Source organism: Otolemur garnettii, unplaced genomic scaffold (genome assembly GCF_000181295.1).
Source record: "Otolemur garnettii isolate 467f Iridium unplaced genomic scaffold, OtoGar3 scaffold00116, whole genome shotgun sequence".
Taxonomy (NCBI): domain Eukaryota; kingdom Metazoa; phylum Chordata; class Mammalia; order Primates; family Galagidae; genus Otolemur; species Otolemur garnettii.
The window spans coordinates 959165-976467 of NW_003852511.1; the positions used below are offsets into that span (position 1 = coordinate 959165).

The 17303-nt window shown below is 42.4% G+C and overlaps 1 protein-coding gene across 1 annotated transcript in view; it reads left to right on the plus strand.

The window, feature by feature from the left end:
• DISC1 (disrupted in schizophrenia 1) overlaps positions 1–17303 on the plus strand; it is a 334249-nt gene that overhangs the window by 47901 nt on the left and 269045 nt on the right. Inside the window, exon 4 of the mRNA XM_023517671.1 lies at positions 7572–7722. Coding sequence (XP_023373439.1) covers positions 7572–7722 — 151 coding nt within the window. The remainder of the gene's footprint in view (positions 1–7571; positions 7723–17303) is intronic.

The window sequence follows — 17303 nt, forward strand, 5'->3', positions numbered from 1 at the left end:
TGATGCCTGGAGTTTTTTTGGTGGTGACAATAGGAAGTTGCTGGTGGTGACTGCTATTGTGTTTTTGTGGCTGATTCTATGGTATTAAAGAGAAGTAGAGAAATTGACTTCTTTTTTTCATACAGTAGTCTATGGAGGTTCCTCCAGTTCTGGGTTTGAACCGTGAACATGGACTCTGCGTAGATGTGATCCAGGCATTCTGGAAACTTTTTTCACTGACAGGTTTGTTTTCTGAATATCTGAGGGTTTAATGAATGGTTGCCACCATTCATTTGGTCAGCTACTTCCCTATGGTATTTGATGACTAACCTTTGGTGAATGTGTTGAATAGTGGAGGCAGGGGCTATTTTGGAGAGACCTATAATAAAGCCCTCTTTTCACGGTCTCAAGATCTTGAGAAATAAGGCCTGTTGACAACAGGTGTACACACCCACTTCTCTCTCTCTCTCATGCACACACACACACACACACACACACACACCAGACTCACATATGCACTCAGAGGAATTTGGAGTCGTCTGGCACACAGAGACCTGGAGTGAGTACTTAGAGGTTTCCTTAGTTTTGCTATTTTGCTCACTCACAATTTAACTATTTTGCATGTTAAATTCTTATTGGGAAGAACAGATGCTTTAACGCCCATATTCTACTAAAATATGAAAATATGTCAGAGGAAATCAACGAATATTTATCAAGAACAAGGCAATAGATGGAGTGCTAAGTGGGCCAATATCACAATTAAATTATTGCTTGCCTTCCAAATTTCTGTACCATCCTCAAAGGTTTGCTTTTCTTATTATATCACAACAAAGTAATTCTCACTCTCCTTTCCACGCACTGGCAAGCTTAAAATACAACATTTCTAGAAATCCTCTTTGGTGTTCACTGAGAAGATCTCTGAGCCGAGGAAAGCAAGCTCACCCTAAGCAGTTTAGCATTAAGAATCTGTGGAAACCAAATCTCCATTTTCATGCAGAAATCAACGAGTAGCATAAGTAACCTGCAGATTATTTTAATAACATAATAATTTTCTAAATAATAAACAGCTCAAGATTTTGCATTGGATTTTCTAAGTAGGGAAATCGAGATAGTCACTGCTAATCATACTGACTGATTGTCTAGATTTTTTAAGAAAACATAATTGAGAAGTACAGATACTATATAAATTTACTTTTATATCCTGGTTTTATCTTGTAAAATTAAAATGTTTCCTTGCTGTTTTCCTAATCGTTCTTTGACTTGTTGCATACCATTCCGTGAGGGGATATACCATTATCTACTCAACTGGTTATGCACAGAATTGGATAAGATGACTGACAGAGCAGTGCTCCTGAGATGGTGCTTATCTTCCAAACAGAAACATTTGCTAATGTATTTATTTGGCACTTAGCTATTGCTTATTGGTATTTTGACACTGAGCTTGATATTGGCTATTCAGAGATGAATCAGGCTTATCTCCTGCCTTGTGGGTCCCACAGTGTCCAGGGACTGTGAATAGTGGCTAGGAAGAGAAGATGCCTGGGAGTGTGGAGACCACAGGCGCTGGTATGTTTCAGGCATGGCTCTTGGAAAGTGCAATAGCAAAAGCCCAGATGTTGGCACCAGGGAAGGTTAAGTTCAGATTCTGCTTTTGATGCCTACTCACTGAGAGATTCAGGAAAATTACTTCACTTTTCTGAATTTCACTTTCTGCATGTATATTCTTACTCTGCAAGTTGTTTCAAAGCTCTGAAATACTGCGTCCATGGCAGTGGACATGCTATGTAGTAGTAGATGCTCAAAACGATTACTGTGCTTGATGTCTTCAGGGTCCTGAGGGTGACTGATTTTATGACAATGAACCTGGTAGACTCCAACATTCTGAAATGTCAGAGACTGCCTCAGCTGTGCTCAGGTTAGTCTGAAATACATTTTATCATGTTCTAATTCTTTGCAAACCAGTCATCAGCTCATCTGTATGGCAATGTGGGATTAGAATATTCAGCTCCCACTGAATCGCATTTCCTGGCATTATGTAAAAACCAAAGAGAAATGACTTATGAGGACACTGATTGCTTCCTAGCTTTAAAGAGCCTCCTTAGAATGCAGAATGGCAGCCTGGCCTCTGAGAATGTGATTTACACTGTACATTCTGTCATCCTACAGACAGAACAAGGCAGTAGGAATTGAATCCACTTAGCAGGATGTCTTTATGTGTGAAGATTTCTTGCTACTTATAAATGCTTATTTCCTTATTTATTCATACAGGTAGACAGCACTTTTTTTTTCATCTGTTTCCTTATTGTCGCCCAAGTAGCAGATACTTACTGCTGATGTGCTCAGGAATAACAGATGAGCACTGACCTTCAATTAAACATTAATAAATATGTTGCAGTAGCATAAATAAATACATCTGCTTGCTTCAAAACAGAATGAGATGATGGTTCGTATTTCTATTGCTGAGGTCCTAGGAGGAAAACAAGCTAGATTCATAAATGGAATATACATAAATGGATGTCAATTGTGCCCTATTTCTTAACGTATCGTTTTGCTTACCACTCAGTAATGTCTTCCTTTGTTCATCTTGAGTTTGTTTTTGCTATTTAGCTGTGTTAGAAAATGCAACCAATATTTCTGATATTATTGCTGTTCTATTAGTTAGATGGCTTCAGCCACATTGATTCAGCACACTCTCCATTGTGCTGGCCTTAAATCTTGAGCTACAAATTGAAATCACTTCAATAATGTCCACAGAAAGTCTGCATTGGTTTAAAAGCCAGAAAAACCAAAGAAAATGATTATTTTCTTGACCACTGGTTTAATCTGAATAGGAGAGGAGGTGTTTTGTTTTCGCTTTTGTTTTGGTTTTAAAGGCACAGCAGGAGTCATACAACTAAGAGGATTTACAACATAAGAGTCACACATACAGCATTCGTAATGCTGGAGTTATTTACTTATAGTTAAACATAATTTATTTCAAAATAATTTTGCATGTACAGGAAGGTCGTATAGAGTCAAAGGTCAAAGTATAGTACAGACAAGTTGCATATCCCACTCATTCTGGTTCCCAGCTGTGGCTGAGATCACAAGTCTTTTTCTGACCACTTGAGAATGAGCTGCAGTCCTGATGCCCCGTCACTTCCTAACTACCCCATTTCTCCCACCTCACTGCCCAGCATCTCTTCAAGTCACAGAATCAAGCATACGCCATGGGCATCCTGCTCGGGACAGCTCTCCAGTACTTGACGTTTCCCTGTCTTCCACATCCTTGATAGTCTGGAGAACCTTCAACCGAGGTCCGTCTGCTGTGTGCTCATGGCTGAGTGTGGGTCATGCAGTGTTGGGGGACTCTTCTGAATGATGCTCCGCCTCCCTGGAGCTTCACATCGGCAGTCCCATGGCATGGGCTGCTCTTGCCACCATGGAGGTCAACCCGCACCACTTGGTCATGCTGCGGCTTCCAGGTCTCCCCAGCACAATGTTACCGTTAATCCTTTAGTAACCAGTTAGTATGTGCTGGGAGCGATACTCTGAGATTATACTGGTGCCTTGTGCCCCGTCAACCCTTCATTTCATCATTTCTTTTGATTAGTCACCATTCTGTTAGCAGGGACGCCTGGCCTCCTGTTCTATCCGCTGGGTTGTGCTTCATTCCTATTACTTATTTTGATTCCCAGATTATCCCAGAGTTGGCCACTGGGGACATCTTCAGGGTGTGTTTTGTGTTCTGTTAACAGGTCCCTATCAGTCTTTGTCACTTCTTAATATTTTGGTTCAAAAAGATGCCCCGAACTCTTCTCTACTGCCTCGAGTGTCAGCCGTTTCTCCCGGGAGCTCTGGCTCCTTTCCTGGAGGATGACGTTTGGAGATCAGGAGCTGTGTGTTACTTGTGCTCATTGCTACTGCCGCATCACGACCTTTAGACCTCAGTAGATAGAGAGAAAACAGATCTGTAATGCACGTGCACGTACGTCTACAGCCGTTCCCTTACCTTCCCGTGAGTTTGTATAACAGAACCGTTAGTTCGCACCAGCGTTTCTAGCCCCAGCGCAGCACATCCAGGTTCTTTCAGCCCTCTCCCCGCCATGATTACGCATGTACTCGTCAGCACCCAGGGCCCTGGGCCTCTTCATCCCCCCATACTTCCTTCTGACCGCTGGGAGTGAGCTGCAGTCGTGCTGCCCATCACCTCCTGCCTGCTTAGTTCTCGGGGTGTCTTGCTCCCACCCATCCTGGTGTCTCCTCCACATGCTGCCATGTTCCTCCTAATATGTCTCATCCTCAGCACTGGGGGGCACCACGTAGGCCTCTGTGTGTAGCCCCCTGCATCCATGGTGCGGCAGCTAGCGTATCTGTGCACCCTGCACGGTCACCCCTTACCGACGGGACAGCTCCCTGCTGACTCCTCTGCACAGGGCAAGAAGCAGGGTCCAGTCATGATTTTAGCCCTCGCTCTGGTCAGTGAGCACCTTAAGAACCAGGAGTACATCTCATTCATCTTTGAGGCCCCATCCTAGCAGCATTGGGTTACCCAAAGTACTTGTTAATTGAATGAACACAGGAAATATTAAATAAGCATGCCATTTAGAAGATTAAAACAAAATTAATCATTTTCAAGAACTCTTCCCTCTCAGAGGAGCCATTTTCCCACAGCATCCTCAGTGTATGGGTAAACCTGGCCACTCTGGGGAAAGCGTCCTCTTTCTACCTTGGAGGTCTGAAAGAGACGGTACATTTGTGCCACGCTCACCCAACCACTGTGCCCACTCCCACGCCCTCCCCCCTTGTCTGCTACTACTTTTGCCCCCCTAGACTTTCTCCTTACATATTGAAAGTGCCTTTGCACAGACTAGGAGATTCCTCTGCTCCTAGAATATTTGAATAGTGAATTGGGGTGTCATTTGCGGAGCCCAGAGAACTACCTTTTTCAATATGGGGATATAATACACCCTCACGTTAACCAGAAGTAAAGTTGGCATAGGGAATGGAAATTCCCGGTAGCCGGTAGCTGTTAGAGAGGTGATTTAGAAATTAGAGACAATGCCCAAACCTGTGCCCTTGCTGGTGACCATCCTGATACCCTTTTCTAATCATAAAATAGAAAATAACTTTAGATAGCCAACTTCTGAAGGTGAGTAGCAAGATAGAACATAGCTAATCATGGATATTTCCTGCCATAACTTATATCTTCCTTTAGAACGTGCTGTGAATGGGATTTTTGGCAGCTCCTTTACCATTTTCAGTGTTTCATTTTGCTGGATCAGCTGGCACCTCTGAGGACTTTTCAACCAGCAGTGGGAGGTATGGTTTAGAATGTAGTGGATGGCAGAGGAAGGCTGGCCTGGGTTTTTAAATTTATTGCAAACATTTTCAAGACAGTACTTAATGGTACTACTAATAATAGCCCATCGTTTTGGACACTTACTAAGTGCCAGGCATGACGCTAAAGGCTTTGCATAGATTATCTCAGTTAATCCTCAGAAAACCTGATGATGTCAATACCATTATTAACCCCATTTTTTTTTAAAGATTAGGAAACTGAAGATTAGCAAGGTTAACTAACTTGAAGGTGAGATAGCTAGAAATGGCAGAATTGAGTCACAAACTCAGGTTTGCTCCCAACCCCTGTGTAATACACTCAGATCTTGACGCATCTTTACATACATTATGACTGTAGCTGGGTGTTATTTTAGAGCATGAAATTTCAATATTTTATTGCTCTTCACCAAAGTTTTGCTTTTATAGAGCCAGGAATAAAGTATCAAGCAATGAGTCATGTGACATACTTGGTGTTAAGGAGCTGGTACATTTCATTATTGTCCTGAGAAAAAATTTTTTTTTTGAGACAGAGCTTCAAGCTATCCCCCTGGGTAGAGTGCTATGGCATCACAGCTCACAGCAACCTCCAACTCTTGGGCTCAAGCAAGTCTCCTGCCTCAGCCTCCCAAGTAGCTGGGATCACAGGCGCCTGCCACAATGCCAGGCTATTTTTTGGTTGCAGCCATCATTGTTGTTTGGCAGGTCCGGGCTGGATTCGAACCCGCCACCTTAGGTGTATGTGGTTGGCGCCTTAGCCGCTTGAGCCACAGATGCTGAGCCTGTCCTGGGAAATCTTGCCAGGCGAGATTGCGCTCTGTGTTATCAGTGGGTGTCTAAATTAGCTCCATCACAGATTAAGAGCCCTGGTAATGGTCTGGGGTTTGGTCTGGGACAGAATACCCTTTCTGGCATTCTTGGAATGGATCGTTAGTAAATCCTCTTAGTTTCCGGCTATCAGTTCCTGTCAGCAAGTTTACGGGGCACTTTCTCACTTGACAGCCCCAGAGATGTGGGTTTGCTGCACACAACATCTGTCCCTGCCTTTCCTCTGCCTAGGAGTGTGCCGTGGGGGTGGGCCAGCGCGGAAGAAGAGACATGTCAAGAGGCACACTGTCACCAGGGTTACCCTCCACTGCCCTATGATGAAAAGTTTTGTTCACTATGACATGCTTGTTGTAACGGTGTTTTAATTCAGAATTGACTCTTATGGAAATGGCCTCCTTGGAAAGTGGCCGGTAGAGCTGTGCCTTAGGAACATAAAGAAGATCTTGTAATCTAAGGTAGAACCTCTAGGATATTTTCTCACCATGGTGTAGAAAAAGGATAATGTTTGCGTTGCACACTGCAGTAAGTAGCAAGTGTGCTTGGCCGGAGGCGGCTGCCTGGGACCTCAGGCTGCCCCAGGGCATACCCACTGCCCCCGGTGGAGGGGACCAAGGTCTTTGTGGACCAGCCTGGCAAGGACCAGCAGGAGGGAAGCTCTGATGAATGATACGTTAAAACCCAGTCCCTATATTTTTCTAAAAATACCTTTATAAGAAACTTTTCAATTCTTTAGTTATTAGGTTGTAAACATAAGTTCTCCTTAGAGGGGATTCCAATTTCTGCAGCTTATTTTTTTTAAAGGAAAATTGTTTTACAGGGATTCTGTATTTATACCTTATTTGAGGGCAGTGGTTCTCAACCTTCCTAATGCTGCAGTGTATTTTCATTATTAAAAAGGGATCACGACCTGCAGGTTGAGAACCTCTGTCTTAGGGGATCTAAGATCATTTAACGATTACAATAACCCTCTTGTATAACAGAAGGAGATAGGAGGTTGTCCGCAGCAGGGTAGCATTTGAAGATTCCTTCTGTGGCTTTAAGAACTGCCTGGCAATTGATGGGCATTTCATAAAAGCCACAATCGGGCACTGATTCCTTTCCCAACCATTTTTATAGTACCCATCAAAACTAGCAGGTTCTCCCCACCCCTAATGATCGTTATGGTTTTAAAAATGATTGATATTATTAAGAGTCATAATTATGACCACTGTATAAACATTGACCATAATCTCTAAGAGTTAGAAGAATGAAAGGTAGGGGGATTGTGTTATTGGCAAAAAGGAACTTCTTCAAAGCACCAGCTGAGAGATGAAAGTGCTGGCCTAGAAGTCTTCACGGGAAGTCGTTAAGGAGAGGGTTGGCGAGGACTGGAGCTAAGAGACACCGGGTTCTCTATTTTGAGTTTCATGATTTTTTTTCCCCTCTCTCTCATTGTTTTGGGTTTCCAGCTGAGATGTTAAAACAAAGATTAGAAGACCTGGAGCAGGAGAAAAGCAGCCTGCACTTTCAGCTTCCGTCCAGGCAGCCACCTCTAAACAGCTTCCTGGGTCACCTGGCGGCCCAGGTCCAGGCTGCCTTGCACCACCGGGCCACTCAGCAGTGAGTACTGGTCGTTGCTACCATTGTTTCCTTGGGTCTCTTCCTCCCTTGTGGCTCCCATGTGGTGAAGAGCTGGGAGACCCTCCACTGCCTTTTCCTGGGAAGGATCCGTTTGCTGGTTGGGTACATGGGTGGGTGGGGGACCCATGTGGGTCACACTTCCCTAGAAGAAGCCCTTTCTGCCTGCTACGTGAGTAAGGGAAACCCGCACACACGTGCAGCTGCAGCCTGGGCCTCACGTCACACATCACGTCTGAGAAGTGAGGTGTTTCCTCTTGTCCAGGGCAGCGCTGTCTCCTGTGATTGTGTTAAGCCTGAGTAATAGCTGGACTGCTACCCCCAGAGGGTCCTCCCTCCCTGAGACACAACCACGGGAGACACCAACCCTCCTCCTCCCCACTCTTACCTCCAGCTCCTGAGTAACTTGCGCTGTTGGTACCACCCAGGGCTCTCCTGGGACTGGCAATACAGAGAGGGCAACTGCCATTTCTGATTCAGTCCTGGCTGCACTTTTGAATGATTGAGAGAGAGATTTTATTTATGTTCATATTTTTTATTTCAAAATATTAATGAAGCACAAGTCTTTTTGTCACGTGGATGAACTGTGTAATGCTGGAGCCGGGCTTTACTATGCCTGTCACCGGAGCAGTGTACACTGTGCCTGGCAGGTGTGTGTTTACCCTTCTCCCCTCCCCCTCCCCCGTTCGTACTTTCCAGTGTCCCTTACACTGCATGTGACTGCGCATGCCCATCATTTAGCTGCCACTGAACAGGGAGGATATGTGGTGCTTGTTCCTTCCATCCTGAGCTACTTCGCTTGGGATTATCATTCTCGCTGATAGCTGGGTAACGTTCCATGGTGTGTATGTATCTATCTGTATAAAATTGCTTTCTTTTTTTTTTTATTAAATCATATACTCATAGATTATGAATACATTTATGCATATGTGGGGTACAATGTGTTGATTTTTTTATACAATTTGACGTGCTTACATCAAACTAATTAATATAGCTTTCGCCTCATTTACTTGATGATTGTGTTAAGACATGTATGGTCTACACTTGATAGATTTGACTTGTACCCTTGCAATATGCTCCATAGGTGTGGTCCCACCGTTTACCTTGATCCACTCATGAATGGATAGGCACTTAGGCTGGTTCTATATCTTTGCCGTCGTGAATTGCAATCAATACTCAGGTGTAGGTGTCTTTTTGATATAACGGCTTCTTTTCTTTTGAGTAGATACCCAGTAGGGGGATTACGGGATCAAATGGTAGATGGAAGGTCTACTTTTAATTCTTTGAAGAGCCTCCATATTGTTTTCTGTAGAGGTTGTACTGATTTGCAGTCCCACTAACAGTGCATAAGGTTTCTTTCTTTCTGTATTCATACCAATATGTTAGTTTTTGATATTTTTAATAATGGCCATTCTGATAGGGGTAAGGTGGTATTTCATGGTTTTAATTTGCATTTATCTGCTGATTAGTGTTGTTAAGCATTTTTTGGTATTTTTATGGCCTTCTGTTTATCTTCTTTTGAAAAAACTTTGTTCACGTCTTTTGTCCACTTTTTAATGGGCTTATTTTTATCTTCTTTCTTGTTAATTTGAGTTCCTTGTAGATTCTGGATATTGGTCCTTTGTCAGATGTATAGTTTGCAAAAATTTTTCCCATTCTGTAGATTGTTGATTTACTCTTGTGATTATTTACTTGTGCAGATTTTTTTTTCCCCTCGGAAATGTTTTAATTGAATTAAGTCCCATATATTTGTTTTTGTTGTTATGGTATTTGCCATTTGGGGGGCTTAGTCATAAATTGATTGCCTCAGCAAACAAGAAGAGTTACTCCTACATTTTCTTAGAGAACTTGTATGGTTTCAGGCCTTTTTTTGTTTGTTTGTTTTTGACAAACAGCCTCACTCTGTTGCCCCAGGTGGAGTGTGGTGGGATCATCATAGCTCACAGCAACCTCAAACTCCTGGGCTCCAGTGATTCTCTTGCCTCAGCTGTCTGAGTAGCTGAGACTATAGACACATGCTACCATCCCTAGGTATTTTTGGTGGAGATGGGTCTAGATCTTGTTCAGGCTGCTTTTGAACTCCTGACCTCAAGAGATCCTCCTGCCATGGCCTTCCAGAGTGCTCTAGTTCCAGGTGTGAGCCACCATACCCAGCCTGGTTTTGGGTCTTACATTTAAGTTTTTAATTCATGTTAAGGGAATTTTTGTCATTTATATAGTATTTTTTGAGTTAATTTTTATATATACAAAAGATAGGGGTCCTATTTTAGTCTTCTGCATGTGGCTACTCAACTTTCCCAGCACCGTTTATTGAATAGGCTTCTTTTCCCCAATGCATGTTGTCTGCTTTGTTAAAAGTTAGTTGTAGCTATGTGATTTTATTTTTGAATTCTCTTCTCTATGTTTTCCCATCATGTCTCTACCTTTATAATTGTACCATGCTGTTTTGGTTACTATAGCCTTGTAGTATAATTTGAAGTTAGGTAATGTGATGCCTCCAGATTAGTTCTTTTTGCCTAAGTTTGGCTCTTTTTAGGTTCCATATGAAGTTTAGGATTATTTTTTTCTAGATTTGTGAGAAATGACATTGATATGTTGATGAGGGTTATGTTGTATTTGCAGATGACTTTGAATCTACAAATCTTCCAATCCATGAGCATAAGATGTTTTTCCATTTATTTGTGTCATCTATTATTTCTTTCATTAGTATTCTATACTTCTTCTTAATAGAGAACTTTCACCTCCTTGGGTGAGCATATTCCTAGTATTTTATTTTCTTTGCAGCTGTGGTAAATGATATTGAGTTCTTCATTTAACTCTCAGTTTGACTGTTAGCAGTATACAGAAATGCTATTGATTTGTGTACATTGATTTTGTAACCTGAGACTTGGCCAAATTTATTTATCAATTCTAGAAATCTTTTGGTGGAGTCTTTAGGGTTTTCTTGATACACAATCATATTGTCAGCAAACAGTGATGGTTTGACCTCCCCTTTCCTTATTTGGACACCATTTATTTATTTATTATGCCTGATTGTTCTGGCTAGTACTTCCAGTACTGTGTTGAACAGAAGTAGCGAGAGTGGCACTCTTGCCTTGTTCAGTTCTTAGGGGCAGTGCTTTCAAGTTTTCCCCATTCACTAGGAGACCAAGAGAGATTTAAAACCTATCAATATCCAGGCTCCACCCCAGGAGAGGTAAGTAAGATTGTCCCTGGGTGGGTCCCAGATGCTAGTAGGTTTAAAAGGCTGAGCCCCACTGCTCCATCTACCTGCTTGTTCCCACTTTCCTAGGGTAAGATCCTGAGAAGGAACAAATGTTTTATGAATGCTGTGAGCATAATCACAATTCAGGTCTGATTCTACTTAGGTACAGACATGGCCACACCAATTCTATTTTATTTCCCACTTACAATTGGCCCTGGCAACACAGGATTGCCTATCCTACTCCTGTTAAGTATATGTGACATCAGACACTCAGTTTACCTTGGTGCCTCCCGACAGCTGTCTGTGAGGACAATTATTTTCTCAGTTTTGCCAGTAGCATGTAGCAGAGTGCATGGCACCTGGTAGGTACTTCCTTACAAGTTTTTGTTGAATGAACTTTTATGTGATTCTCTTAAATAGAGAGAAAATTCTACCTCCCCATGTCCATTCCCTTCTCATGTGACATTGACGTGTAGCTTCAGTTTCTCTTCTTTTCTCACATGACGCCTTTCCCAACTTGACTTTCTCCTAAATTCTCTAACTCTTTTATCTTTGGGGTTATTTCTCGTCCTCTAGTCTAGTCTTGGGATATGTTTAGCATCTGCCCATTTATTGTGTTTCTATTTATTTAATAAACACTTGCATAATAGTGCTTTGGAAGTAATTAATTTTTCTCTTTTCTGTTGTGATAAAATATACATAATATAAACCATTTTGACCATTTGCAGTACACATTTAGTGGCATTAAGTATATTCACACTGTTGTTTTTTTTTTTTGAGACGGAGCCTCAAGCTATCCCCCTGGGTAAAGTGCGGTGGCATCACAGCTCACAGCAACCTCCAACTCCTGGGCTCAAGCGAGTCTCCTGCCTCTGCCTCCCAAGTAGCTGGGACCACAGGCGCCCGCCACAACGCCCGGCCATTTTTTGGTTGCAGCCATCATTGTTGTTTGGCGGGCCCGGGCTGGGGATTCGAACCCGCCACCTTAGGTATATGTGGCTGGCGCCTTAGCCGCTTGAACCACAGGTGCCGAGCCAAGTATATTCACACTGTTATGCAACCATTGGTACCATCCATCTGCAAAACTTTTCATCTTCCCCATCTGAAACTCTAGTCCCATTAAACCCCATCCCCTCCCTCCCCGAGCACCCGGCAACCACCATTCTACTTGCTGTTTCTATCAGTTTGATTCCTCTGGGTGCCCCATATAAGTGGAGCCACAAATAAGTCCCCACATTTGTCCTTTTGTGACTGACTTATTTCTCATAGCATAATGTCTTCAAGGTTTATCCATGCGGTAGCATTTGTCAGAATCTCATTCTTTTCAAAGGATGAGTAAGATTTCATCGTGTGGATAGAGCATATTTTATTTATCCATCATCTATTGATTGGACAGGAAGTAAGTTATTTAATCTTCATGACAATTTTAAGGGGTAGTATTATTTTATATATTGATATCTGTGTGTGTATATAAAAATATGTATCTATGTCATCTATACTTATATCTGGATTTAAAGGTGAGGAAAGCACTTAGAGCTGGCTAAGGACTTAGACCACCACCCAGAGGTGAGTGCTGAGGAAGACACAAAGCTGTCCAGTCACATCCTGGCCTTGAACTCGGCACTCTGTGCTGCCCCTGTAAGCCTGGGCTAGCAGAGACCTCTCACTTATTGTCTCTTTAGCACCGTGTGCAATTTGGATGGAGAGTCATGCTTTTATTATGTATGGTCTTGGCTGAGTTTCTCACAGAACATGATTAAAATAAAGTCAATGTCATATATTCTGAATTATTAGGTTATACCATAGGACATTCCTTATATTTGACCATTTGAGATCTATCAAAATAGCCATTTTATTTGATTCAACCTAATATGTTCCCATAAAAGTATAGGTCTTTATTAAACATTTATTAAACCGATATTAACTGTCAGCTCGCTTTTGAGCTATGCTTCTCTTTCCTTTTCCTCATTGGAGTTGTTTCTATTCTGTGTTTTTTAGTCCCCTTCACTTTTTGGGCCCACTGTGATCTGATTTCTATCTCTCTTACTCCCCAGATCCTTACCAAAGTCAGAATGGTTTTCCGTTTCTTAAATTTAAAAGACATTTTTTCAGTTCTTTTTCTCCTCTATATCAACGCATGGTCCAAAACTTTTAATCAAATTCGTGCTTAAAACCCTTGCTTCCCTTGGCTTTCATGATTTCATATTTCTTGGTCTTCTTGCTACCTCTGTAGCCATCTTTCTTAATCTCTTAAAGATCTATTCCCCTCCCTTTCTCCTTAAGGTAGATATACAGGGTGGCCATAAAGTTTGTGTGCAATTTAAAATAGAAAATTATACACAAACTTTATGGCCATCATGTGTGTGTTTGTGTATTTTTTTGCTTTGTTTTTTAGACAGAGTCTCATTCTGTTGCTTAGGCTAGAGTGCTGTGGCATCACAGCTCACAGAAACCTCAAACTCCTGGGCTCAAGTGATTCTCTTGCCTCAGCCTCCCAGGTAGCTGGAACTACAGATACTTCCACAACGCCTGGATACTTTTTCTATTGTTAGTAGAGATGAAGTCTTGCTTTGCTCAAGCTGGTCTTCAACTCCTGAGGTTAAGCGACTCTCCTGCCTTAGCCTCCCAGAGTGCTAGGGCTGCAGACATGAGCCACTGTGCCTGGCCCCTTTCTCCTTAGTATTGATGTTCTTCATCTTCTGTTTTAGCCCGACCTGTCTTCTCACTTAGTATATTCTATCTGGGTGATTGCAAACACTTCCAGGCTTCAGATACCATTTCCCTACTAATTTCTCTCAAATTATGGAAAGGCTATGTCTCTAGTACTGATTTCTTTCCAGCTCTCCAATCCACACTTCTTTCTACTGAACGTTTACTTACCTTTTCTAAATTTATTATTATTTTATCCTTACTTTACCATTAGAAATTTACTATGATTTTATCCTTGCCTTTACTGAACTAAATTTGCTACATTTACTCTCTCTCTCCCCATTCAGCCCCTTCTCCTGTGCCTCCAGACCCAGTGACCTCCCCCACCATGTACCCAGGGACCCAGCCGAGCTTCCTCAGCTCTGCCCTTTCCCTTCTTTCTCACGTTTCTTGGTCACCGAGTCCTGTTGCCTTTATTGTGTCTCTCTCTCTCATTCCTACCCACTTTCCTCACCTCTGTTAATGCCTTTGTTCTGGTCTTTAGCATTTTTAAACTGGGTTATTACAGTGGTCTTCTTCTGGGTCTTCCTCATTCTATCATTACTCCATCTCATTCATCTTCCACGATGCCACAGATGCAAAGATCACGTCCTGCCCAGTGGCGGCTCCCCTTTGCTTTCAGGATAAAATCCATGCTGCGTATCATGCTGTTTAAAGCCTTCATGATCTGACCCCTACCCAGCCTGTCCAGAATGCGACTGGCTGTCACCAGCACAACCCACACATACTGAAGTATTAGAAGTCACCTCAGTGTTACTAGATTCTATGATCTGGTACATGCCCCATTGTCATTGCCAATTCTTGCTCATTCTTTAAGACACAGTGAAGCTTCCATCTTCCCAAAGCTCTGCCAGTCACCCGTACTGCCTCCCCCTTGAATTACAGAGCACCTTAAATTACTGTACCTGTCTTAGGTTGTAAATTAATCTGTTTATCCAAGGATCAGTTTACTGTGACAGATGATGAGCTCCTTGAGGACAAAATTATATTCTATTTATCTTTTTATTCCTAGAGACTAAAATAGTGGCTGACCTTTCAATAAGTGTTAAATACTCACTGAATGAGTGAATGTAACACATACGTATATGTATTGATGTATAGGTTCACAAATAAATACAGGAATATCTATTGAGAAAAACAAAAAGAAAGAGAGAGAGATTGAGGCCTAACAGTTAAGTTCATGAACTTACTACCACGTGCCTACTTTGGCAGCACTGTAAAACTACAGACAACTCAATAAGGTCTCATAACCTTGGTATATCAATGTCTCACAGTTGTGTTCATGTCGATGTAAGGAGGTGTCTTGCTGGGTGGCATTCATTATTGTTGCTGCATGAATTTGTGTACCATCATGAGAATGTTGGAACTTGAATTAGAGCAAATTGTCAACAAATATTGGTAAATTTCTTGTTAAACTTGAGCAAGAGTGGAAGTGAAACTGCGGACAAGTTAGTCTAAGTTTATGGAGATAATGTCATGAAGAAAATGGCAGTGTAGCTTGAGAAAGTATCACTGATGAAGGGAGGTCAGGGCAGCCAGTAATGACCAGAACTGATGAAAACTCTGCAAAAATTCATTGAATTGTGTGTTGAAATTGTTGGCTGATTGTGAAAAACCTAGTAGACCAAGTAAACATCAACAGAGAAATACTTAGGAAAATCCTAAGTGCAAATCGTGGCCAACAACTCATGGCTCTTGCATTATGGCAATGTACCAGCTCACACAGCACTGTCTATGAGGGATCTTCAGCTAGTAAACAAATAACTGTATTGCAACACCCTTCATACTCACCCGATTTGGCCCCCAATGCCTTTTTTCTTTACCTAAATATAAGGGAAATATTTAAAGGAAGACATTTTGATGAAATTCAGGAACTCAAGGGTAATACGACAACAGCTTTGATGGCCATTCCAGGAAAAGAGTTCCAAATTGCTTTGAAGGGTAGATTAGGTGCTGGCATCAGTGCTAGCTTCCCAAGGGGAGACCTTCAAAGGTGACTGTAGTATTATTCAGTAGTGAGGTATGTAGTATTTTTCTGGGATGAGTTCATGAAGTTAATTGTCATATCTTTGCATCATTCACTTTAGTGTGGCTCAGTTGCATCAGACAAAAATGCTTCCACAGCTTTGCCCATGAAACTCACAGGGAAAAGGAATTGCATAGTACATTAAGAAACAGAACCCTGGGTTGGACGTCAGAAACGAATCTGGTCCAGTCTCTTCCACTACCAGTGGTTCTCAACCTTCCTAATGCCGCAACCCTTTAATACAGTTCATGTTGTGGTGACCCCCAGCCACAAAATTATTTTCATTGCTACTTCATAACTGTAATTTTGCTACTGTTATCCTAAGACCATTGGAAATACGTGTTTTCCAATGGTCTCAGGCGACCCATAGGTTGAGAACCGCTGCTGGGTATGGCAGCTGGGGTAGCTCCTTCGTCTCTCCACTCTTCACTGCAGCCCCCAGAAAAACGAGGAGGTTAAATTAGATCACTGCTTTCCAAACTCCCGCTGTTTGTGCGTTATCGTGGCTTTTCTTTTGTCAAATCCACCTGTCCTGCTACTGCCATAACCAGATAATGATTAAGTCATACTAACACAATTACAGAGTTATGAATAATTTTTTAAAAATTGTCTTTCGGCGTGCCGACTACCCCCACGTAGCGCCTCATCCACTGGGGTGTCAGGACTTGTCCGCTCTACTGCAAGAGGGGCTGCAACCGCAGTTTTCACAATGACCACCAGGGGGCACGGTGCCAGGTCCCAGAGCCCGCAGGTCCCAGAGCCTGGACGAAAACAGTTCTCCCAGGCTCCCTCTTAATCCCGGGGTGTGAGATTTTCAAATGATAAAAATAGTTGTATTAACACAGACAAATTTCAGTGCTAATTAATAATGCAAATAATTGCCTTTTAATCTTTTTGGGATCCAGTATTTATTTGATAAGCTGATGAAAGCTACAGATGTCTATCTTCACAAAACCACGCATGTATAGACATACACACACTGCTGGAGGCAATTTCAGGCGACTCGCCGTCCTCTGAATCACCCACTCACTCCTTTGGGGGTGTTTGGATCCTAGCTTAAGAAAATTTAATTTAGAATAAGGTTTAGGAAAATGTAAGCACTTTAGTACAGTCAAGAACTTTATTTTTTTATGATCACTGTTCCTAAAAATCATTGTTAAATTCAACTTTTTAAAAAGCTTGGTTTAAGTCTCTGTGCAGACTGGCATCCTGGATCACTCTGGATTTGTTCAGGTTCTTCCAGAGTTTTAACTACCTTTGGGGGTTCACTAGGCTCCCCTAATAGCAGATACTGGTACACAAATTGCTTGAACCCTCTTCTGTGAGGGTTTTCTTGCCTAATGGGAGGTCTTGTTGGGAGAGAACTTCTGTGAAGCTTGCTTGACATGGGAAGCTCACATATTTGCCACAATAGGTGGTGACATTCAGGCCACCCCGTAACAGTCCCCCTCTTCCCTGCCATGTCCTTCCAATTCCCTTGTCCTTGCTCAAGGGGGCAGTGACACATCAGAAGCAGCGGTTGCAGCAGACACTGTTGATACTCTGTGTCCCGACCCCGTGGCCTCCCTCTGATTCCCTGTACAACTGGGGACAGTGCTTACTGGCTGGGTGTTCCCTTCAGGC